The sequence below is a fragment of the Panthera tigris genome, chromosome D1 (assembly GCF_018350195.1).
Source record: "Panthera tigris isolate Pti1 chromosome D1, P.tigris_Pti1_mat1.1, whole genome shotgun sequence".
Taxonomy (NCBI): Eukaryota; Metazoa; Chordata; class Mammalia; order Carnivora; family Felidae; genus Panthera; species Panthera tigris.
Genome location: NC_056669.1, coordinates 30642428 through 30665869, shown reverse-complemented (window position 1 = coordinate 30665869; position 23442 = coordinate 30642428). Strand labels below are relative to the sequence as shown.

At 45.8% G+C, this 23442-nt stretch overlaps 1 protein-coding gene across 1 annotated transcript; it reads right to left on the bottom strand.

The window, feature by feature from the left end:
• Nucleotides 1-237: 237 nt before the first annotated feature.
• VPS26B (VPS26, retromer complex component B) lies at nucleotides 238-22839 on the bottom strand. Its single transcript, XM_007082664.3, has 6 exons — nucleotides 22163-22839; nucleotides 13242-13398; nucleotides 7782-7946; nucleotides 4782-4957; nucleotides 3012-3154; nucleotides 238-2600 (listed from the first exon to the last, which is right to left on the bottom strand). The coding sequence occupies exons 1-6, from the start codon at nucleotides 22383-22385 to the stop codon at nucleotides 2454-2456; spliced, it is 1011 nt and encodes a 336-aa protein (XP_007082726.1). The 5' UTR covers nucleotides 22386-22839; the 3' UTR covers nucleotides 238-2453.
• Nucleotides 22840-23442: the final 603 nt, after the last annotated feature.

Genomic DNA, 23442 nt, shown 5'->3' with positions numbered 1-23442 from the left:
TCTGGGTCCCATAGGGCTTTAAACCACCAGCAACATCAGCACAGGTTGCCAGGTGAGAATACAGCTGGGATTCCTTTCTCAGCATATGCTTACCTAAAATGGGTGTGAATAAAACATCAGTGTTCGCCAGGGGCCACAGCCACAGAGAGGGCAGGTGTCATGTTGGATCAGGGTGGGTGTCTGTCTCCCCTTTTGTGTGAGTATAAGACAGTATAAGACAGAAGAAACCACAGAACCTGGTGGACCATGGGCACAATGCCTCCAAGCCACAGGGGCTTCCTTTAATCAGAGAGACAATTGAAACAAGTGTTCTTTTTTTTCTTCTTTTTTTTTTTTTAAAATACAGCCATTGAAAAGACGACACATTAAGAAACATGTAAACACTGCAGCTGCTTAATTACAAGTTGCACTGCTTGGTTTAGTACCTATGCACTCCCAGGTATGGGGACCTTTAAAGGAGGGGGCGGTCCCTCCTCTCACTTCCACAGTCGCATAGAGAAGTAGAGAATGGGGGCAGAGTGAGAGAAAACAGAAGACCTGGCTTGTGCACAGCTCCTGAGAGAATAAAAGCAAATTCTATCTTCTAGTTCTCCCAGAAAAAAAAGTTTAAGATGTTATGAAAGTTGGAAAATGAATTTGGGTTATCAGTTGGGAGGCAGAGGAACTTTCTAGTTAGAATACCAGCTGTTATGGGAGGCACACCAGAGCCTAATCTCATGATCTGGAAAAGGCAAGGAGCACACAATCTGCCTCCCCCATATCCTTAAACTCCAAACTTGATAATCCAGGGGCAGCTGGATGGGTGATTCTCTTCCCATGAGATTGTCCGTCGCACCTGAACTCGGGGTCCGGCATGGGGGGGAGCCACCTTACCTTCTGTGGTTCTGCTGTCCCCAGTCAACCTCTAGTGTCATCCCAGTGTCTTCTCCCCCCAGTCTCAGTCCTGACCCATGAGCCCTGCCCAGTCAGAGGCCCACGACTACACTGATTTCTGAGGAAAAGAGGAGTCCCCATTTTCCACACTAAAAGATGACAAAGGAACCAAACCCCCTGCTTTCCAAACTATAGAGAACTCAGACCCACAGATATTGGACTTATTGGCCAATGGGGTCTGCCTGAAGGGAAGGAAGGCCAATAGGTCATTTCCAGATGAGGCAGAAAAGGATGTCAACACCTTACTCCAATAGGCCCGAGCACAGTGCAACAGAGGGAAGGTCCCCTTTCCTTTCATGTAACAAGAATACCCACAAGAGTTTCTGTATGTTTTTAAACAAAAACATCAATGGTCCTAAAGTCTGGTCAGCCAACTGGTGAAGGTGAAGACATAATTTGGCAAGCAGAATTATTCTGAAGTTGTGTAGCAGAGTCTTCTGCTGAGGCTCTCCTCTCCCTCCTGAAACTCAGAGAATGAAGGGGCATGGGTGACAGTAAGAACAAAACTTACAAGCCCTACTTCCCACAAATTAAATGAAGGGAGAGCAAGGAGTGATGAGGATCCATTCTTAGGGAAGCAAAGAGATCAAGGCCTTCCCGGGATCTCTTAGAGGAAACACATGCCCTTATTTGGGCTTGCTGTGGCACACAGCAGTATCCTAGAGCCACCCAGCCCTCAGGGCTGGAGAGTGCAGTCATGGGGTGCAGGCAGACTGCAACCACACATAGTCACCATACTTCTGTCTTGGCCTCTTATATCCAACACTGCTGCCATCCATGCATGACACTAACCCCGGGTGTCTCTGTGCCCAGAATTTCTCACAGGTGAGGGGACAACAGCCAAAGGCCCTTCCACAAGCTTCTGTTCCAGGACGTTACTGACAAGAGTCCGTAGAAGATGGAGAAGGGAGGTGCTTGGGTCCCAGCAGTGAGAGAAAGGCCAGAAAGGAGGTGGCTTGTGGAAACGTCAAAGCACCACATCCAAGACTCCCAAAGAGGTAGCTTCCCGATCTTGAGTCTCCCTGCTGCCATTTAGGATGGGGAAGGACCAGCTTCTTTGGCCACTACCTCAGACACAGCAGAGGGGAGAATAAGATAGGACTACCCCCTGGCCCCGCTGGCAGTTCAGAATCCCAGGGACATGCTCAGGACATGCTTCCTGTATCAGGAAGCTCAGAGACCCAGGATCCAAGGATGCCTGCTCTTTGCTCCCCTGCAAGATGTGAGGCAGCCCCCCATGGAAGGCCTCAACAAAAGGCTCTTTTCCCCAGAGAGACCAGCTACCAGGATGCTACCTCTCCCTGTTCTCACATCAGCCACAGAATCTCAAGGAGACTGCCTCCCAACCCAAGCCCCTTAGGTTCTTCAGAAAAAAAGAATTTAAGTCAAAACATGATTTGTTTTCAGATTGCAAGTAACGGGTCAGTTGAACATCACACCGTCCTCCCCTCCCCCAGCCGCTGGTGTTTGGTAGACGGGGGTGCTGGGTGGAAGCCCAGCAGCTTCTTGGCCCTGGGGGCCTACTGCCTGCTGTTGTTGTCAGACAGCTGGCTGGGGGTCCGCACCTCACCCAGGGAGGTTGTGCCTTCGAAGCGCTGTGAGGCGATGGCTGCCTGATGGGACATGCTCTTCCGTACAATGTCACCCTTCCGCCACAACACCACTTCCTGCAGAATTGGGAGAAGGAGGTGACATGTTATCTTGAGAGGGAGGCATGAGGGTGGGGTTCCCAGAGGCTCTAACTTTCTCCCAGGAATCTTAGCAAAACCTCCTCTGCTCCTCTCTCACCAAAGATAGCCACTGTCCACACCACCCAGGGCTCCTTCTGGTGTGGGCAGGAAGGGCAGAGTGGTCACTGGCCTTAGGCCTGCAAAAGCGAACTTGAGGTGTCAAGTAGGGACCCTCATTCTTGTCATGGGATTCCCTCTCAGTGAACCAACAAGTGGCACCTAGGTCTCTCTCCCCTATACCACTCCACTTAATCCGTCAGAAATGGAACCTGATCTTCACAGGGATGATACCCTTCCTGTGCTGGCTCTAGGGCAGCCAGGGGTCTCAGGGAGGTACCTGGGCCTCACCTGCTGTTTGAAGTAGCGTCGTTCCTCCTCGTCTATCAGCACCAGGTTGAGGTAATAGCGCACGGAAAACTTCTTGTTGATGTCCCGCATGGTGGGGGTGAGCTCGTAGCCCGCCAGGAAGAGCCGGATCGGGATGGACTCTCCTGGAAGGGCCAGGCAGAAGTCAGAGCAAAGGGCAAAGTGACCCACCCTACCTTACACCAAGTCACTCTCTGCCCACAGCAAGGGAGGCGCCACCTGAGCGTGTCATGGCACACTCAAGGGAATGCTTCTAGCCTTTGGGAAGTTGCATTCTCTGGCTCAGTGATCTTCTGAAGCAAAAACGTCACTCTGCAATTCGATTCCAGGTCCTGTTGCATCTTCTCTCACTGTTCCAACATAGAGACCAGTGAGTATGAACAGCACAGGATACTACTGCTAAGCATCTTTCGATTATATGTAATGTGTCTAGTTGTTGTGTTTTAACAGGCCAATTGCCAAGCCCCAGCTAACTCATCATGTCAGTCAGCAATTTCAATGCCACCTTCCTCCAACCTAAATGGTGTATGCCCCGCAAAACACATCCCACTCTAAGATGGATAAACAGGGTGGTATAGTGATCTGAAAAAGAGAAAATCCTCATTCTGCTCCCAGTTCTCCATTAACCAGTTGTATGACTTCTGTGTAAGTCCATTGCTTTCTCTGGACCCTAATTTTCTCATGTGAAAAATTGTGGAATCAGACTACATGATATTTTAGGTCCCTTCCAGCTCTAACACTGTGCCTTTCCTAATTTAAGAGAAATGAAATTAGGACAGTAATTCTACTGAGAAAGGCCAAACTTATAATGTAGTCTAAGCTAAATATAAATGCACTTTTAATTATCTACTGTTTTGTCTTATTTCTCAGGGGAAATGACAAGTGGGTTTACTTGTACAGCTGGTGAAAAAAATGGAACATGCAGAGAGTCAGAAGAGTTCAGTCCTATCCCCCCGCAAGGACCTAAAATGATGATGCCCAAGAATCAGCTGTCATTGTCCCCTCCTTCCACATGGAAGACATGTAGGAATAAACTGAATAAAACCTTGGCATCACCAAGCACTTCTAAATGAAAAAATATATTCTTCATCATCAATGGCTGCAGGGCCAGAAGAACATAAATGATTGCTACTCCCAAATAATCACAGACTCCCCAAATAACAAAGCTTGCAACTCCATTCACTCCAGATGTAATGTCAGCTCTGGGGTGGGTGGGGCGGAGGCTCACTGTTTCTGTCCCGTTCCCGGTGTGGTCTGTGGCACCTGGTAGTGCTGGATGGAGTATGTGCACTTGGTGAATGAATTCAGAGAATGAGTCATTTCACAAGAGCTAGAACTAAGGAACAAAAGTGATTATTCTGCATTAATATCTTGCTCCCTAGTAGCAAAGAATGTCAGTAGGTAAAATGTGCAAACTATCTGCTAAACCAGTACTTTTCAAGCTTTTGTTGTTGTTGTTGTTTTTAAGACGTGTAACTCTTAAGATGAAATCTCCAGTACAAGCTCAATGTGTAAACAAGGCCAAGGTGGAGCTCTTCTGGGTGAAGGTAGAGAAGGAGCTTGGAGTTCCACATACCCAGCCCTTCTTTTCCTCTTTATTGGGATCCACAGTAAACAATTAGAGATGAGAAATTATAGGTGAACAGGCAATCTTACTTTAGCAGTATAACCACCCCAGGCCCCTCCATAATTCCATGCTGGGCCTGGGAGAACAGGGGAGGTGGCTGTGGGCTTGGGGGCGAGGATGCTCACCTCTCACGGGCGCCCCATCCATGATCTCATACTTGGCTATCGTGTCGTTTTCATGGTACACATTGGGGCCTGTGCCCGTCGTTTCCCGCTTGATGATATCTATCTCCATGTGCTTGATTTTGATTCTCACCAACAGGAAGTAGATCTTCCCTACAATGACATCTTTCAAGTGGTATCTGGGGAAGAGAAAGCACAGAAAACAAGATGTGTGTACAGCAGCTGACCTGTGCACATTTCCAGGCCTTCTGGGTTTTAGGACAGGGGCGCCGCCATGCAGGCTGGCTAAAGATGGGGAGTCATGGTGCACACTCACTCATATTTTCACCACAACTGCCACTGCAGAATGATTTCCCACTATGCTCTTTACTTGAATCACAGTAGTCCCTATCCCTTCCATTCTTCCGTACGTAAGCACAGGACATCTTTCCTGCATGTTATATGCTCATCTGATCTATCTCCCCAGTGCTTTAATTCTGTTTATGCCTTGTGTATTTGTGTATGTGTTGTCTCAAATGTCCTGATTATGGGAGTCCAGCCCCACAAATACAGGAATCAGGTCTTGCTCTCTGTCTCTGAACTCCACAAGACGTCTTTTGGGAAGTGGGCCTTGGTGGCCTGCAGCAAGCAGCTTTGTCTGCTGTGGATGTGACAGGCCAGGGCATGCGTACTGCTCCATGGGCACCTTCTCTCTGGGCCCTGTTGACATGGTGTGTGCTCTGTGAGCTGTTGTGAATTCAGCCATGCTGCACGATGCTTTCTGACCTTTCAATCTTTTGAGTCAGTCTGTAGTGCCAGTGGTCTGTGTGTACACATGCAGGCAGAGGGGAAAATCTTCAAACCTGAAGCTCAGAATCATGGGACGTAAGTATTGGCAGGGACTTTAGAATTCAACCTCCTTATATTACAGGTGAAGAAAAGAAAGTTCAAAGAAGATAGAACCCCTATCTTGAACCCCTGGTTCAAACCTGCACCAGATTTGAGTAGGGGACAGACACAGGGTGTAAGCCCAGGTGCCTAATTTCTAGGCTTCTCTTCTCCCCTCTATTTCATTCTGCCTTTCTGCTTACAGTCTAACTGGGAAGACTGCAGACACTCTCAGTAGATAACTTAAGAACACTTACAAAAGCAGCACGTAGGCCACTCCCAGCATTTTAGAAGGAATGCTGAGAGATCGTAGATTCTAGGGGTTTTCAAATTTTGAAAAACTAAACATTTTTCTTCTAAATCTTTTTTAATGTTTATTTTTGAGAGAGAGAGAGATAGAGCACGAGAGGGGGAGGGGAAGAGAGAGAGGGAGACACAGAATCTGAAGCAGGCTCCAGGCTCTGAGCTGTCAGCACAGAGCCCAACATGGGGCTCGAACCCATGAATCTTGAGATCCTGACCTGAACTGAAGCTGGACTCTCAACCAACTGAGCTACCCAGGTGCCCCTGGAAATTCCTTTATTCTCAATGAAATCCTACATGGAAGCACTAAAATGTGAAAAACATAAAAGTATCACTCCTTTGGAGGGCATAGAACCCTGGTTCCTGGCTCTTCTTTCACTTCATCCTTTCTGTATGTGTTTGAAACCCATTATCCTGATCCAGGACTCCAGTTTTCAGGTGAGAAACCTGAGGCATAAAAGTGTTACCTGCTAATCTTACCCCAAGGGCAATCCTTAATGGCAGAATGGGATTAGGCTCTCCATTAGACTGTCTGCTTTTGCACAGCACAGCCTGCTGAGAGGGCAGGACAGGTTTGAACACCCAGTTCTTGATGTTATGAAATAAACTTTCTGAAGTGCCTTTCACATACCATGCTTGGTCCTGAACATATTGCTGACTGACAGCTATTTTGAGCTCCACAAGGTAGCACTGCCTGCCAACTACCCCTTTTACCAGGTGGCTGGAGCACTGGTGGGCATGCACTTTTGGTGGCTCGTTTCCAGAAGGCTCAAAGAGCCCTGAGACTGTGAGGAGAAAGGGGAAGAAGGCTGTTTCCTTACGTGTCCCTGCCTGGACCAGATCAACACCCCCTCCCAGCTCACCCCACCCCATTCCATAGGCGGGACCAGCCAAGCAGGGCCCGTTCTGGGTCACAAGTCATTCCAGGCCAGAGGGCAGGGGAAAAAATATGCCTTTCCCTCACCCCTGTTCTAGGAAGCATGTATGTTGCTAATTTTTTAAAAAGCCCTGTTCCTCTCCCTTCACAGGAGAGCCAATTGGCTCCACAATACCCCCCTGCCTCCCCCTGACAACCCTGTTGCTCTTGAAAACAGTGGGTCTGATGTGAGGGTCTCCCTAGTGAGAACCCTAGTTAGAGACTCTAATTTCTTTTTTTAGCTCTCTCTGAATAGAATACACTTTTACTTTGCATGTTTGATTTTCAAACGTTTTCAGGAATGTATTATACTGAAAAGAAAGATGTCTGTGGTACATTTTTGAAGTGTCAGTAAGTTTTGTGATTTATAAGCGCTTAAATAGTTTCATGTTCAGACAGCAAACACAGTTTAAAATAGACATGGCTTCCCAAGTTGCCAGCTAAAATTTAAAGACCTTTATAAAAAGGTGTTCTTTGCTACAATTCATTTAAGCTCAGGAGGAAGCAACAAACTGTGGTCAGTGTTTGGTTTCTTCACATTGATCTGTAAAGACACACACAAATGATAACAGGAATGGTATTCTGAGATGCTTCGTGGTCATCAGTAGAAGGCAAGAGCTGTACCTGGATCCAAAACAACCTTAAAGTTTGTCTAGCTTGACTCTGAAAGACAATGCGGGGTATTTGACTTAAATGTACCTTTTTAATTGCAAACAGTTTAGTTTAAGTAGAATGAAGTTTGATTTCCTACTCTATCTACCTTTCACCAGCCTGGCACATATATTTACGGTACCATGTCAGTGAACACGTCACTTCAAGCCAGCCAAGGCCAGGACTCCACCAGCTTGCATTCTCATTAAGTACTATCTTATTAACCTCCCTCAATAGTTCACAACCATGAGGCCCCAGATACTTACTTGGATTTATTATACTCAAACTCAATGTGCAGGCAGTCCTCAATCCCAACCTCCATCTTGATGGAAGAGTTCAGCTCTGGATATGTGCTGAGTGTATGAACTACAATGTCCATCTCTTTGACAACATCATTGAGACGGCGGCTGATGGTGGCTCGAAGGAAATACCTATAGGAGATAGACGTATTGTGAACACTTCTGGTTTCTAGATGCTGCCTTTATTTACTCACCAAACAGGGCCACTGGAGAAAAGCCCTTACGGTGGTTCACCTTTGGGGTTTTGTATTCCTTTGAGAATTTACCTCAGTGGACCCTTCTCCCGGAAAAACAAACAAACAAACAAAACAAACAAAAATTAACATGCACTTATAACATGAAATTTTGTAATTGTAGCTCCAGGGTGTTCAAAGACCTTCCCTCAAATCCCTTTTCAAGCCCATCCTCTGAGCTGAGAACACTGCCCTAAATAAAAATGGTTTCTGTTTTATATGCCTATAGCAAGTTATCCTATGCCTTTCATGCTCCTTACTACTGCCTACCATGTATATTTGTGTATGGGTTTTACTTCTTCAACTAACTCGTGGCTCTTCAGGCACAGGGATTTGTCTTACACTCTTCTATTTGCATGCCTGTTTACTTAACAATATTCAATCAATAAGCATTTTCCAAGTCCCTCGAGTTAAATGGGAGAAATAGGGAATGGAGAAAGTAAGTCAGCTCTTCATTCAGCAAACTTTTATTGTTTGGCACAGGATGAATAAGATATAGTCTCATGGGAAGCTCACGGTCCACAGGGGAGGGTGGGTCAACAAACAGAAAAATTAGAACACAGAGCAAGTGCTAAATCAGATAGAGGAATCAAGTGCTAGAGAGAGAGAAAAGGGCACTCAGGCAGAGCAGACCTTAAAAGTAAAGCAGCAGAGGTGGGAGAGGTCCTGAACAAAGACAGTCTCTGGCCGAACTGTGGATCCTTGGGGAGGTGTTGCTGCAGTAGGAGACAAGTAGGGAAGAACAGAGAGACACGGCCCCTGAAGGGCTTAGTAAGCCAAGCCTGACCTCTCCAGTCAGCCACCCTAGTGCAGCCGTGTCCCCTGGACTTACTTTATGCTAATACCCAGTGAATGGAGGAATACCCTTTTAATATCTTCTTCTAAATAAAACTTAGATAATCTGCATCACTGTCAACTGTTCCTGGAGAAAGCTGCTAACCAGATCGACTGCACATTTAGGCTACTCTCCTCTGTGTGGCCCTGACTGATGCTTGGCAATCCTTTTATTCATCTCAGTAACTTCTGCCACATTCCCCAAGACTTATTTGTCCCTAACCCTTTTCTAATTGTTCAGGCTTTCAAGCCTCCTTTCCCCCTCTCTGTGGGATTCACAGCTTTTACTCTACTAAGAGGAAGGCCTTCCAAGTCAAGATTTCTAATTGTCTCCCTTCTCTGCTTTGTGCTGTTTCTAACTTAGGGCTTAAATGTGCATCTGTATCTTTGCCCATTCTTTCCTCCTTCCAACGGCACCTGGGTCTCTCAAGACCTTTCTCCTCCTCCATCAGGCAGAATGACTTTCACTCTGGGTGCACATTATAATCACCCTGGTGGGGGAGCAGCTTCCAAAATCCTGATGCCCAGGCAGAGCTGACATGTAACTGCTCTGCAGAGGGACATAGGCATCAACATTTTTTAAAACCACCCAGGTGATTCTAATACAGGAACCTTGGTAGAGAACCACTGTCTGGTATTTTCACTCTTCAAGTTTTCCAATTTTCTCAACATATTGAATCTCTCTCCAATAAAGTCCTCCTTCTTTGAGTTTATACAAAGTCCCAAACTCGTCAATCCCCCAACATTCCAGGTCTTACACTCTTGACCGTTCTGGAACAGCTGTCACTGAGGGGTCCTGTTCTAACTACTGCAGCTTCTTTCCAGTCACTACTACTCACCCCTGGCTTCTGTCTCCACCACCAGAAACTGCCCTCCTGAAGGTAACACATGGCCCCCTAGTTTCTAAATCCAGCGATCTTTTCTTTTAGCTTGTTTCTACACTGGAGTGTATAATACTTCCTCCTCTTCCTTGAAATGCTCTTTCTATAGTTCCACAAGAGGGCTTTACCCTGCTTCTCTCCCCGCCCCACCCTCTTATCCCCCCATCAAATGCCCCAATAGATCCTGCCTGGGCTCTTCTCCCTCAGCTCTCCTTCTTGAAAAATGTACCAGCTTTTACCCCTGAGCAGAGGACTCCCAACAGTGCATTTCTCTGTCCTGAGTGCCAGGCTTGCATTTCCAACTGTCTAGTGAACTTTCACACATTCTGCCAGTGCTGCAGGCTTTAAAATTGGATGAATCATTTAAAATATAAATCATCTCTTCTTCCTGATAGCCATATGTTTGCATCTCCACTCACTGGTCAATTCTATTGATATCTATTAAATTCCTCATTTTCTGCCTGGTCCCATTGTGTCTACTAAGGTAAGATGCTTAGGAAGGACCTCATACTAGCCTTCTAACAATTTTGTCTCTGCACTCCACCCATTCATCAAATAGTGTGGGTTGACTTTAAACTAATTGTCCAAAAGAACCACTCCCTCAACCAAATATAAAGAAAGAGAAGTCCAGAATGATCTTTTCATGTTTTCCCTCTGCCTGATAAGATAAAAGCCCTTAATCTGGAACTGAAATTTATAAACTGCCCTCAACTAATTTTCTCTTCTTGACCTCCTCTCTCAACATGAATCCTGAAGTCTTCATCTAATTGGACAGCAACACTTTTTTCTCTTTTATTCATTTTGTGTGTGCGTGTGTGTGGTAAAATACAGAAGGGATTTAGAGTATGCCACTCCAAAATATGCCACTCTGGTATAAGGATTATATAGAGCAACAAGAAGCAGACCCAAGAAAAACTCTCTGCCCTCCCCACTCTCTAGGAGGAAGAGCAGAACATTCTTAATCATCAGAGACAACTGTTATCAGCCCAGCGACTGCACTAGAGAAATCTACATAACAAATCTTACTAAACAAACTCTTACTTTCCATTTGTTTCCCCCATATATTTACCTTCCCAGAATTTGTTGCCCCTAAAAGCTCAAAGCCCCTTTCCTTTGTTTCGTCATTTCTCTGTGAAATTATTATTCTGTTAAGATGCTCATGTAAGCTCCGAGTTCTAACGACTCCATTTCATGACCAATCGCTGTGTGTATGCACAATGCACATGTGAATCAACTGGTCTGCCTTTCTCTTGCTAGCCTATCTTCTGTCAGTCTGATTTGCAGAGCCTCAGCCAGTCGACCTAAGATCGACAAAGGGAAAAAACCCTTTTCCTCCCCTACAATATATACAACAAAATTTAACATTTTAATCATACTTCAGTGGCATTAAGCACATTCACATTGTTGTGAAATCATACAGTATTTGTCTTTTTATGCTGGCTGATTTCACTTAGCATAAGGTTTTCAAGGTTCATCCATGTAGCATACGACAGGATTTTCTTCCTTTTTTAGAGCTGAATAACATTCCACTGTATGTGTATGCATTTATCTGCTGATGGAACTTACGTTGGTCCACCTGGCTATTGTGAACAATCTGCTATGAGTGTGGGTGTACACTGATGTTTGAGCCCTTGCTTTCACTTCTTTTGGGTGTGTACCCATGAATGGAATTCCTGGATCATATGGTAATCCTATTTTTCATATTCTGAAGTATCACTATTCTTTTCAACATCTTTATTTCTGACTTAAAAACATTTAAGAGCAATCCACTGAAAATATTAAATTAAATAATAGTAAGTCCACAGGCAAGTTTAGGTGACAACTAGACAGTCCTCCCTGTTGTAGCCTTTTCTGAATGCAATTAGGAAACACTGTCTTTAGTTTGGGTAACGTCAGTGTTTAGACCTCTCTGCAAAGATTGAAAAAGAAGAGCCTACAATCACTCTTCTGACGGAAGAGGGGAGACCAGGGAGACAGAAGGAGAGGAAAGGTCTTCCTGTAGTCCGCACCATCCGAAAACCAGGCCTTGAGGTGATAAAGATGAGCTGATCTTAAGGTGGCATTAAACCTGGGGCCAGGTGTCCAGAGTGATGGAGGAAGTTGGCTTTGTCCCAGTAACTTCACATAATCTCAAGTTACATCCAAGAGTCTAGAGCTGCTCTGGATTTTTAAATTTTTTTTTAAATTTAAAAAAAAATTTTTTTTTAATGTTTATTTTTGAGAAAGAGAGAGAGAGAGAGACAGAGGGTGAGCAGGAGAGGGGCAGAGAGAAAGGGAGACACAGAATCTGAAACAGGCTCCAAGCTCTGAGCTGTCAGCACAGAGCCCCAATGTGGGGCTCAAACCCACGGACCATGAGATCATGACCTGAGCTGAAGTTAGATGCTTAACCAACTGAGCCACCCAGGTGCCCCCTGGATTTTTTTTTTTTTTACCCAAGAGGCCCCTGGAATCAGTCCCTATCCTCAGAAACCAGAAGAATAAAAACAGTCCCATGTACTTAAATTGTGTTTATTAAATTTTTTGAAAATCTGTATTATGTTTTATTCTCCCGTCACCCCAAAAGGTGGAGGACAGACCTAGAACTAGAATCCAAATCTATTACCTACTTTTCAAGCAAGAGCTCAGAATCCCACTGCTGCTGTGTGGCAGAGCTGGACCGAGGATTCGCAGGTCCTGATGTGCAGCCCATGGTGTGCTGGGATCCAGCTCATCCCAGTGTATGAAAGCTGACTATTCAGTTTTCAGGAATTTTATAAACTGGTTGTTAGACATAGCAATTTTTAAACATTATCTAAACTTGGGGTGCCTGGGTGGCTCAGTCAATTGGGCATCTGACTCGGCTCAGGTCATGATCTTGTGGTCTGTGAGTTTGAGCCCCATATTGGGCTCTGTGCTGACAGCTCAGAGCCTGGAGCCTGCTTTGGATTCTGTGTCTCCCTCTCTCTTTGCTCTTCCCTCCCTCCCTCCCTCTCTCTCCCTCTCCCTCTCCCTCTCTCTCTCTCTCTCTCTCAAAAATAAACATAAATTAAAAAAACCTAAATTATCTAAACTTAAATGGATTCTATTAAAAACAAAGGTAATACATACTCAAAACTCATTGTTTCTTAATAATCTTGCTACAGTTTACCGATTTTGTCTGCTCTTAGGGGAATTAACATCTAGTGTCTGACAGTAATGCTATGTAAAGGTGATTACCGTACATCTCTCCCCAACTCTGTAATCAGGCACCTCAGGTTGGGAGCTTAAAATCGGCCACGGTAGGAATATTTACATGACAGAAACTGACAAATGCTATAAACTAGGGCTTCTCCTCCCAGAGAGTCCATTGTTAAACATTTACCAGCATGCCACTGCTCTCAGTTCTCTTCCTTCTCAATACCTATATAAAAAGACTCAAATGTAGACAGCTTCAGAGGTGAGGTGGGGAAACAGCAGGGACAAGGTGGGGAAACAGCAGACACAACTTTACAACTTACCGGAGCTTCACATTCTGGCCTGTGTATGACTCATAGGGCTTCTCCACGTGGGTGAATTCAAAGTCGAAGGCCTGTGATTGGCTAATTTCTCCGGGCCGGGCCAAATCCTTCACCAGGGACACAAACTCATGGTGGTTCCCACGGTCGTAGTAGAGCTCTGGAGAGAGAGCGTCAGCCTCTACAACCGGACCCCAAGCTACACAGGGCTTAACAAGGGGGATCCCAGGCTGCAGGACCCCCGCTTCTGAGAGACCTCTCTCCAAAACAAACTTCCCCCAGCCTTGTTTTTGACTCCTTTTCTTTTCCTAATCCCGCTCTTGCACTGCATTCTCCATATACTGGTCTCCTTCCCTCCCCACTTTCCAAACACTCGGTTTTATATAGAGAAATTCTGTGGCACAGTAAAAACCCAATATAACCCTGCTCTAGCACATCAGGCTGGTACTTTAAGAGATATATCAGAGGAACCGGTAACAAAAACACCACACTGTTTTAAAAACATTTCTAAAACTATTTCTAACTTTTGAAAGCATATTCATAGTTATTTAATCCTATCTTCCTTATAATAATCTTCTGAAGTATCTAGGACAGGCCTTGTCACCCATTTAACAGAGAAGGAAACTGAGACATAGCATGGTTAAATGATTGGCTTAGAATTGCAGAGTTGGCTGCAAAGCTGAGATTAGAGATCTCCTGCTAGAATGAATCTGTTTTTATGACCTGGTACAATGGGAGTAATAACATAACCCACTTCGTAAGGTTCTATAAGAATTAGAGGAAGTAATGCAGGTAAAGGACTCAGAATAGTACCCAACAGATAGTAAACACTCAAAACATATTAGCTGCTGGCTGCTACTATCCCTCAAGGGAATCCATGTGGCCAATTTGACGCAGAAGTTTTAATGTTATTCCCTCCATCTTAATCAGGGGTTCCTCTACTTCAGGGAGTGCCAAAATCACTTAGAGAGTTTGTTAAAACCAGATTGCTCAGACTCACTTCTAGTGTCTGGGGTGAGGCCCAAGAATCTGCATTTCTAACAAGCCCTCAGGGGATGCTAGTACTGCTGGTCCTCCAGGGACCACACTTTGAGAAGCAGCACTGCTCTAAATTCATCCTCCTCTAGAAATAGTTCTGGCATTCGAGTCTTAATTCTAAGTTCATGTTATCAATTTATCCTATATTATTTTGTACCTATTTGTACTTTGCTATTTGAGGATACTCTATATGCATGGTCTTTAGAGATAAGGCCTATATCCCCAGGTTCCTGGCACCTCCTCAGTACGTGGCTGTGCAGAGGGGACACTTAATACTGACTATGAATATACATGGCCACATTACAGTCAAGGTACCACATCTCAAGCATTTTTGGGCTCCGGTCCTATGTGAGGCTGCAAACTGTGATAGGGTAGACCAACTGGGAACATGGAGCAGGTAGAGTACACTCACTCCTTCTGCTATTGGCTGCTTGGGGATAAAGAAACAGGTCCATGGAGGGGAGTGTCTGGGACAACCGCCTACCAAACCAGCTCCCATATCTCCAGAGCACAGCAGGTAATCTCTCTCAGAACCAGAGCATCAGGGCAGTGGGGCAGAGATGCATTTGCTCAGGTCAGCCTCAGACAGCACAAGATGTAAGCCCTGATCAGGACTGAAACTTTGGGCCCAAGAAATGCAGTGTCCAGCCCTGCCCCAGGGGAGAACCATGCCCAGAAAGAGAAAATGGCTTCAAGCAGTGCTTTCAGTCTGAGTGCAAAATCAACCCCTTGCTGCCCGAGGAGCTGGTTCTGACAAACCTATTCCATGAGAAGCCTTCCACCCCTCCCCCACCCACCGCCCAGACAAGGAAGCATTCTAAAGCAAAGTGGGCTCTGTCATTAAGATTTATGCAACTCAGGAAGGTGGCAGCAGCATGGTTAATCCCAAACTAGTGCCACTTCTGTATTAATTTACATTGTATTCTGTGATTACATCTTGCTGCTGACTTCCTATGTAGTTACACTTTGATCCACTTTATATTACAAACAATCCATTCTCTCTTCCAAACACTAAATGGAATCAGTAGCAAGTAGCATTCTGGGTGGTGAGTAATACTCCACAAAGTCACTAAATGGGAGATGACACTTACAAATAATAAGGGAAAGGACAGGGAAAGGTGAGCAATCCATTGCTAGTTTTAAAATCCAAGAACTGTGCCGCCCCCCCCCCCCCCCCCCGCCAATAAATGCAAGGAAGTGCAGTGAGTAGGTGGGAAGAGCCTCGGTGACAAGGGCTCCTTCACTTACTCTCCTGGATCTGCTGCTATACAAGTCCTTGTTGATGGTCCTGGAGCCTACGTGGGAACTGACCCCTTAACTGGGGGACCTGGTGTCTTAGCTCCCAAGCACTGGACTCTGCCCATAGTTTCAGGGTACAGAAGCAGGCAAGGCAGAGCCCTAGTATCCATGATCTTTAAATGAGAAATCCCAGAGTCAAGAAAAGGATGGAAAGAGAAGGATGGAAAAATAGACAACTGTGATCACAGAGCCCAAAGGCAACATGAGAAACAGAAAAGAGAAGGACCTGAGAGCGTTCAGAGAACATGCAGACTGCCAGCATCTGGGGATCCTAGCAACATTCTGCCTGACCCAGCAAGGGCACCTGGCTGTGGCCACCTTTGGTAAGAGAGGTCTTTCCCTGCATAGTGTCACATTCTCCTTAGTGCTTTTCTCCCTGGACACATGTTAATACTAGCTCCTACATTAATTGTCATGGAACAGTGGCCAGTGTGTAGTCTGAGTGGGGCTGGACTGTACTTTTTAATTTATAATTTATAAGCCATTTGCAATGCTTTTGCAAACATTGTGGTGCAAAGGGGCAGAAATAGCAGCCATACTTCACTATTTGCCACAAAGTCTGGTTTTCTCTCACATAAATTAGAACAGAAATCCCAATGCTGTTTTAGCAAGAGGTTTAGGCTGTCAAGAGACTATAAATGGCCTGTATCTATTTCAAAGATGCAGTGACAATTCATCTCTAGTTCTCTCCAAACTCCAAAGCCCTCAGCAACAAGCCATCTCAAGCTATAAGTAGGAACTGGCCATGTTTTTTGTTGTGGTAACTTCCCTGTCTTGATTGTCTTTCTCAGTCCAATAGGAGGAAGTAACTTTTGTAGTTGGGATGTTTTCATGATGAAACTTGCCACCAACGGATAAGGAGTGAATTTGCCACTTTGGAAGGAAATTGAGCCAGCTTTGCATCACAGGGTCACCATTAGAGATGACCTGAGACCTGCTACAGGGCTGGAACCACGTCTGGTCCAAGCTTCACGCAGGTCTTAGAAGAAAGTTAAGTCAGCAAGGGCAAAAAGACTTCCAAAGAGCCTTGTCTTCATCCTGATTTTCCCAGCCACTGTTTGCTGACTGGCAATCCAGTCAAGATTCACGCTGGCCACACCCACCCAGATCTCCCAGACACTGGAGCAGTAACAGCCCCAGGCTCCCCATCCCCAGCAAGATACAGCTCTCCAGGGCTCTCTAAGCCCTGCAACAACTCACTACTAGGCTAGAATCAATCCATTTAATCTCAATTGCCTTTTACTTAGCTTTTCATGGGTTAATGAATAAAAATACAGAAAGCCTCTGGAGTTTTTAGAAGTATACACTTGACTAGTACTGATGGGTTCAGATCCATCCAGTGGCATTAATTTTAAAAACTTTTTAAAAAATCCAAATATTGTTTATTTGGCTTTGGAAGACAGGAGTAATCATGTCTGTTCTCCCTTGTAATTTTGACCTTCTAGTTACCTTTGGTTTATTTAACCCCATTAGTCTCCAAGGTGGTCCAGCTCTGCCTTATGTCCTGCGTTAGAGTCCCCCCAAATGAGTGCAGCGGAAAAAATGGTCTCTCTTAACAATTAAAAAACTTCCCTCTATGCTCCTTATATACCACACTGCATTCTTCTAAAAATGTAGGGCACCTGTTGGGAGGAGCACTGGGTGTTGTATGGAAACCAATTTGACAATAAATTTCACATTAAAATAAATAAATAAATAAATAAATGTTTCATAACATAAAAAAAAAAAAAGTAGGCCATTAGCTGTCACAGTGACACGGGAGATGCCTTCACCACACATTTGCTGGTTTTGTTACAACAGACCAAGCCACTGGAAAAAGTATACTAGGTGCAAGAAGAAACCCAATATGTCTCAAAAACTTACTGAAAGTAACAGAAAACATATACAACACAGGTGAATAAATAAGACCTTCTTATACTCTCAGGGGGCACCATTCAAAGTGCAACATCCAAGCAGTTGGTGTAGGACTGAGTGGATCACAACTCGTATTTTCTTATACTCAGGGAGAAACCTGCCTCAACTTGGAATAAGAAAATTTGATCAAAGAAACATGCAAAAGCAAGCAAACTGACACCCGCTTTAATGTTTCTGTACCTAGTTCCCTCAGTGAAGATGCTGTGCATGGGTGACTGTCAGTGGGTAAGTCATCTTAGTTCTCAGTGGCCTGGAGTAAGGGCCACACCTAGCTCACCAATGCCTCAGCCACCAGCACCAGCAGGAAACCCTGTCTCCTAACAGTAAGCAGCAAAGCAAATCTGCACTCTCCCTTTCCTTCATTCAAGTAACTGGTTTATCTAGGAGGAGTTGGAAGAAAAAAATCTGGACCACAGCCTTTGATTCCTAGATCTGACCATGTACCATTAGCAATTATTTATTGAGCACCTACTTTGTGCTAGCCACTGAGACTAGAGATTAGCTACCGCACTGGTTTTCAGTGAGGAAGGCCTGTAGAAGAACAGTGGAAGAAAGGCTTAAGTCATCTGGATATCATGTTTGCTGGGGGCTTTCGGAATGAGTATGAGCCTGGGAAGAAGGTCATACCTTGCAGAAAGATGTTCACAAAGGGAAGATGCCAAGATTCTAAAAGAAACATATTTTAAGGAAGTTACAAGGGTGAGGATGAAAGGTAAGGGAGAGATGAGCCTGGACAGAAAGGCAGGGCCACTCAGGAAGGAGCTGGGTACACTTTTGCCCTTCAACCAATAGAAAGTTGATGAGCAGAATTTTAAGGAGGGGACTGACAATGTCAGAACTGCCTTTTAGAAAGTTCATTCTTACTGAACTGAAAGACAAGAATGAACTGAAAGATGAGGAAGGCAAAGGCAGGAAGGCCAGTTAGGAGGGGGCTGTCAAAAGAGTTACAAAAGGCAGTAGCATTGGCATGGAGAGGAACCACAGAATAGGGACGTATCAGAGAGTTGTTGGAATACCAGCTGGGCATGTGGGAGGAGTTAGTCTAAGATGGCTTCCAGATTTTTGAGGCTGAATGGACACAGGTGACATAGGCCACAGTGGAGCAAACAGGACAAGAAGCAGGGCTGAGGCTGGAGCACAGAAAGAAAGGGGTTTTGTTTTGGATGTGTTTCAGAGGGACCTATGGGGTATCCAGGTGGAGGTGCCTAGCAGGCAGTTGGAAACACAGGCATGGAACTCAGTAGAGTTCAGGTCAGGACAAAGAAAGAGGTTGGGAATCATCAGAATATACGAGTGCGGATGAGACTGCCAGAGCAAGTTATAGAGAAGGGACAAGAAACAAAAGTTACCCTCTTCCTTTTGGAGGTAGGACCTCCAAAATCAAGACTGAGATAGCAGCTTTTCTAAGTAGGGTCTGGGCAACTATGAGGAATGGGGTCCAAAGAGGTCCAATGCAACAGAAGGCCAAATAGCTGTCTCAACAAAGGCTCTGTGTAGAGTCCCTCTCATAGGTTTTTACTTGCACTAACACACCTTTCGGAAAACAGTGGAAGGCAATGGGAGGGAGACAAACAAGCAGACCAAAGGGGACGCAAACCTGGTCCAAACATTTCTTATGGATGGTCTGCACAGAAATCAGGGTGACTGCAAGGTGACATGTGTTAAAGGTCTAGTGCCTGGAAACTTCTTGATGAGTCAAGAGAAAATGACAATGATCATCTTAACTCCCTTTTACTGCGTACCTATGATGTGTGCCAAGACCTGCACATCACGTATATTATCTCTGGTCTTCACAAGACCCTAGCAAAGACTGTGCTATTATAAACTGAGCCCCATCTAATTTAAGTCACACTGTCTGCTTGACCCTTAATCATGTACCAGGCTGTCATTCAAATGAATACACAGGTGGGACAAATATATTTTCATCAGGAGGAAAAAGAAATTAATCATAAAGATAAAAAGGTTAATTATGTAAAGCACTTGATTTTCAAGCTGTGGAACTGTTCCCTGTAAGAAAGGAAGGAGAGAAGGAAAAAAGAAAGAAACAAACCCAAGAGACTATGGTTTACAAGAATGCTTTTGAATTAAAATGGAAATCAACAAGGAAGGTGAACAGAGCACAATGATATCAACTTTCTTACTCCAGTACAGTAAAATCTATACTGTATGTCACTCATAGAGCCAGACCAAGGAACTCCACCAAAGCTCCACCCAGTTCATTCATAGTCAAAGATGCAATGAAGGAGAAAACCACGGGACCACAACCTCGGCAAAGTTACTCACTAGCCTCGCTCTGGTGCCCTGAGGTCAGTAGACTGTCAACAAAAATAGATATACTCTGCCTGAAGAAGAATCCCTTGACAGCTCAACATTATTCTCACAAGCTGACTGTTATTGCTGCCTAACAGGTGAGAAAGCTGAGGCCCAGAGAGGGACACAGCTTCCTCAAAGTCACAGGGTTAACACTGCCCACAGTGCTCAGAGGCTTGGGAAGAGTTATCAAGGAAAGATAAAAGGTTGGTAGAAAACCTGGCAGGGCTGCTGTCCTGGGATTCAAGGAGTTAGACAAAACACCAGGCAGGGCAGGCCCAGCAAGCAGCTTCTGCAACTTCCCTTCACTTGAACTAGAGGGAGGCCTTGTCCCCGTTCCCCAAGAACAGCTCATGTCACACTGCTGGGTGGGGGACATTCTGATCATCTTTCACGTATTGATGAGGTATCATCACCTGTAGTGATGGTATAAGACACAGAGTGTGCCTGTTTACACTTGTATTACAGAGCCAAAGAATCCATGCAGTAGCTTTAAAACTACTTGAAAATACAGATGCTCAGTAGGCAAGGACTTCTCAACTATCTCATACAATATGCTTAGCATAAAATGCTTTGGATTCACCCTATATACCTAGTGGTCCTTTACTAGGTGTGCTTTTACTCTCCACGGGACATAAGGCAATATCTCAAGACATCTCTGTGGGTGCCTTTTAGGGGTGTTTCTGGTATCTGGTGGGTTGAAGCCAGGGTAAATATCCTGCTAAATGTCATGTGACAACAAAGAATTATCAGGCCCAAAATGTCAACAGTACTACTGTTGAGAAACACTATCCAAGCTAGAGGCAGGAAAACAAAGGGTATAAAATTCACTCTCAAGCCCCCTTCAGCTACATAAAAGGCCACTCATATTCTGGATTTAAAATAACAAAAAAGTTTCCTATGTAAAGAGACAGTATTTGACCTGATTTCATTTTCTTAAATACCAGAGGCAAATACTTCAGCCAGAGCACTATCCACATAGACTCTTTTTCTTAGGATTCCTCCTACTTGTGCCAGTGTTTTCTGCCTCTGTAAAACAGGGAGAACAGATTCTTTGTTGAACTCTCAGGATGTGAGAGAAAGTATTTGACGAGCTTTCTCAGGAAGTCCTTAAGAACAGGGTTATACATGCAGAGTGTGTTATAGGGTATGAACCCTTTGATAGAAGTTTTTTTCAGCCCACAGGAGTATTTGCTGTGAATCTACTCCTGACCTAATGACACAGACCATGCATTTCAGAAGTACCTGAGAGTTTTTAAAAACACAAGACTTCAAATAGTCTTAGCATTAGAGACAACCCCACCTTCACTGGCAGCTCCCAAATCTTCTATATTGTTACCGCCTTTTAAAGTCTAGTTTTAATTATTAATAATCATGGTTGAAGACTGTTAGAGCATCGAGAAATTATGATCTTTTTTTTTTTTTTTTTTGAAGGAGAGAGAAACAGAGAACGAGTGGGGAAGGGGCAGAGAGAGAGGGAGACAGAATTGAAGCGGGCTCCAGGCTCTGAGCTGTTAGCAACCAGAGTCTGATGCTGGGGTTAAACTCGTGAACCATGAGATCATGACCTGAGCCAATGTTGGTCACTTAACCGACTGAGCCACCCAGGCGCCCCGATCATTTAATTTTGGACTTAGAAGGATCATTTCTTTGTAAGAAGAAAATTCGTCAACTGAAAACTAGCATTCTAATAAATCTTAGAAACACTAGCTAAGTAGACAGAAAGACTGAAGACTGCAGAGCTGTTTTCTCAAAACACCCTTCCTTAGCTTTGAGATAACTTTTTTCTTTCTCTAACAGAGGGGATCAGAGCTACGGTGAGACAGGAGAAGGGTGGGGAGCCCTCTCCATCTCCACATCTAAAAGGAAAAGCGGGTGGATGGGAGTGAACTTAGTGAGGCACAGAGGACCAACTTAACTTGGATCTGACAGCTGTGGATGTCCAGACAATGGTAAAAGCAGTACTGGATCAAGGTATCCCCCTAACAAACCCACCTGCAGGCTATGGCAGGAGAGCGTCTCACTCGGAAATCCTGGAGGCAGGAAGCAAAGCTGAGCGGCAGTTTGAAGGGACAACTAGAGTATCTCAGGGCAAGGTACCCACAACAATGAGGCTCTCGGCGGGGAGGCTCCCTGTCTTCCTCAGCCACCCCCACCGCCCTCGCGGTGCGCTGTCACTTTTGGCAGGGAAGCCGGCAACGCAGGGGCTGTCGCCGGCGGGCGGGCCTCAGACTGCAGTGGACAAGAGACTCCCACAGGCCTCATCGGAGCTGGGCCCCGAACCACCCCACTCCCCCCGCCTCCAAGTCGGCGCTCTGGGCCGGCGTACGCGGCCGGTGAGGAAGGCCCGGGTGCCCACTCACCGATCTGCCCGATGAACTCGATCTTGATGCCCTGGTGCTCCAGCCGCTTGTTGGGGTTCTTGAGTGCGAGGCTCACCTTCCCGGAGACCGTCTCTCCGTCGTAGAAGAGGAAATATTTCTCCTTCTTCCCATCCTCCGTCTTGTGCTCGGCCCGCTTCCTACTCTCCGCATCATTCAGCAAGATTTCCACCTCCACGCTCTGCCCGAAGCCGAAGAAGCTCATCTCACCGCCGGGCTGGGCCGGGCCGGCCTCGGTAAGACCGCTCCTCTTTGCGGATCAGGGGCCCTAAGCAAAGGCCGGAGGGCTGGACGCGGGACCCAGCTCCGCTGCCAGACGGCGGGCGACTGCACTACTCCCGACTCCACGGGGAGGGGGGAGGGCCGTCTGCAGCGCCCCGGGTACCAGTGCACCGCTGCTCGCCAGTGTCCAGTGAGCCCGAGCCGCCGGCGGCAGTGAGGGGCGAGGGCGGTCAATGCAATTGGAGGGGGGCAGTGCAGATCCCTGGCGTGCGTGGCCACAGCCGCCCACCGGGTGGGGTGCGGGGCTGAGCAGCACAGATAGCCAGCCCTGGCCTCTGGAGGTGCAACGCACCGAGGTGCTTCGGCAGCTTCGGGCGGAGGTGCAGAGGGGGGCGCAGTCTCCAGCCTGGACGCGCTGAAGACACCGCGCGCATGCGCTCGCCTCCGCCTCTGTAGCTTTCACCACCCGGCTGCCGGAAGGTGTGCTCACTGCGCATGTGCAGTGGTAGAAAGGGCGGCCGGCCTTTCCCTTAGTTGACATGGCAGTTACGGCGTTTTGCCAGAATTTGGGGCCAGACATCCCGTAGAATTAAAAGAACTGCAGATACACTTTCTGAGTGCTTTTTTGTTTGTTTGTTTTCCTTTATTGTTTTAGTTCGATAAACGTTAGGCTACCATCCACATTCGAATATATACAACGTTCGATCGCTGTCTGACAAGGTAAAGGTAGCCCTTTGACACTCACGGGAAATGTCGCTTGATGGGGGGCAAAGGTGACATTTAATACACGAAGGTTCCTGTCTTAAATTCTCTTTAAAGAGTCGTCCCATTAAAAAATATAAGGCGAGAAAAACTCTATTAAGCTTTAACTTAATTATTGGCCCCCGCCCCCTAACTTAAAGGGAAACCTAAAAAATCACCCCGTGGAACCTTGGTTCAATCTACAGTCCCTTATCCGCCCCATTCTTTGCGCATGCGGTAGAAGACCTTGTTCATTGGTTAATAGAGTGGAAACGGCTGAGCGCTATGATTAGTCGGTG

Excerpts from the sequence above, each read along its gene's own strand:
- VPS26B (XM_007082664.3), bottom strand. The coding sequence starts at position 22,385 with ATGAGCTTCTTCGGCTTCGGGCAGAGCGTGGAGGTGGAAATCTTGCTG. Across the intron at positions 13,399-22,162 it reads CGAGTTCATCGGGCAGATCG|AGCTCTACTACGACCGTGGG; the intron begins GTGAGTGGGCAC and ends CTCTCTCTCCAG. Across the intron at positions 4,958-7,781 it reads TTTGAGTATAATAAATCCAA|ATACCACTTGAAAGATGTCA; the intron begins GTAAGTATCTGG and ends TCTCTTCCCCAG.